The following is a 1,788-nucleotide window of genomic DNA, read 5'->3' as shown; positions in this document are numbered from 1 at the left end:
TTTTTTTTTTTTTTTTTTGTAATGGCAACATACATTTTATTTTGGTTCCTAATGTATTTTTTTTGATTCACAACAGAATTCATATTTACGGAAGGGCGGGGAAAACCAAACTCAAACAATGACTACGCTGTAAATACCAACGCCTTTAAAAACAGAAGGTTTCATCTCATTTGACAAGAGAATAATATGCAACATTAGGTCCATATTGGTCAACATTCCAACTCCATAAGGTAACATCATCTGATTATTTTATTTAAAAAAAGGAAAATGCAATTGAATAAAGATGTTTATGATGTGGAGCTCAAAAAAGGATTCTGAAATTGTTCTGTATCAGAAAAACATTTTATTTAGGAGTTCTTTTTAACTCTATTTTTTAATAGATTTGTGTGTCTTCTTGAAACAGACTAGCCTTCTAAAGATGATTTTGTTACAGAATATAAATCTTCCTGTGATATTTTGGTTTGTAATTAGATTTCTCTCTGTGTCAGTAATCATTCCACGTTTTTATAATAAACAACTGGGTAGACAGCCATAATTATGAACATCCAGGTCCACTTGTAAAGGAAAAGGGACCCTGACAAAAACAGTTGCTCTGAAACCCTCAATATCTTGCAGACTGCAGAGAACTTCCAGAAGAACAGCAAAGAATACCTAGGGTATGGATAAGCACACACGATGGCTCTATTTCCTTAATACATACTGATAGACCAGCCCTAATACTTATCAAATGTCCTATACACAATGGAAATGAGAATGTAGCTAATGTAAGTTATCAAATTTAATGGTAACTCAAGCACCAATAGTGTTGATGGTAAAAGAAAAAAAAAAAGACATCAGAAAAGTCCTTGATTATCAAAGAACATTCCATACCTCTTACATATGCATCTAAGAAGAATTTTTCACAACTGATTCATTCTGTTAAGATTATAAACACAGCTTTACAATAAAATCTACTTGTTGAGAGAAAAGAATTCATATTAGTTAAAAAAGTTATAGTACCTGAAAATTAGGAGGAATAATAATTTTGCCAGCAGGAACCTGTAGAACAATCTTCTCTCCTTCAAATAGCCAGAGGTCCCATTTGGACTGATTGATAAGCAGGGCCCAGGGCAGAAGTTCTATCAACAAGGTTCTAACATATGGCTTCCAGACTGACAGCTTCACTCGCATTGGGCTATCCCACTGACTTAGCTGTTCATTCCTGTTCCAAATACCACATCCAAGAAACTCAATGAAATATGATAACTTTAATATTTGCAAAATATGTTTAAAGATTCCAGACACACAACGCTCCTGCATGATACCTCTTCATATCAGAATCTTTCAATGCTGAATTTGCATGCAGGAGAAAGCAACTTTTCATATAATTAAGTTCTAGATCATGAGTAAAGAAATCTACAAAATACACCTACCAGATGATAAAAGGTAAGAATCTGACAGACACATGCACACACCACTTTTGGTATTTAGCATTTTTGTGAATGATCATTTGTTACTATTGAGACATTTTTGTAGAAAAAGATGGTTGAAGAATGTTACCTTTCAGAATCCTTCTTATTATAGGGCCAGATGGGTTGAAGTGACTTTTCTGGCCCATAAAATTCATCAAGGATCTGATTAACTGTGCCTTCAGGGTATACCTTAGTGGCTATTTGCTTAATGAGGGATGTTGAGATGGGAACCGCACAATCTGAAGGATCATATTCTTCTCTAGGAAATTGAAAGAAGAAACAAGCATAAATACCAGATTTCTAAAGTGGTCTACAATTTATTGAAAAATATTTAACT

General features: G+C 33.7%; 1 protein-coding gene across 1 annotated transcript in view; it reads right to left on the bottom strand.

Annotated features, from left to right (window-relative positions):
- Positions 1 to 1,788, bottom strand: part of VPS13B (vacuolar protein sorting 13 homolog B) — an 829,147-nt gene that overhangs the window by 52,615 nt on the left and 774,744 nt on the right. The window contains exons 45-46 of the mRNA XM_037730112.1: positions 1,540 to 1,751; positions 1,000 to 1,201 (exon numbers count right to left, since the gene is read on the bottom strand). Coding sequence (XP_037586040.1) covers positions 1,000 to 1,201; positions 1,540 to 1,751 — 414 coding nt within the window. The remainder of the gene's footprint in view (positions 1 to 999; positions 1,202 to 1,539; positions 1,752 to 1,788) is intronic.

Source organism: Cebus imitator, unplaced genomic scaffold (assembly GCF_001604975.1).
Source record: "Cebus imitator isolate Cc_AM_T3 unplaced genomic scaffold, Cebus_imitator-1.0 Scaffold331, whole genome shotgun sequence".
Classification (NCBI taxonomy): Eukaryota; Metazoa; Chordata; class Mammalia; order Primates; family Cebidae; genus Cebus; species Cebus imitator.
The sequence above is the reverse complement of the archived record's forward strand: the minus strand, read 5'-3'. Positions and strand labels throughout refer to the sequence as shown.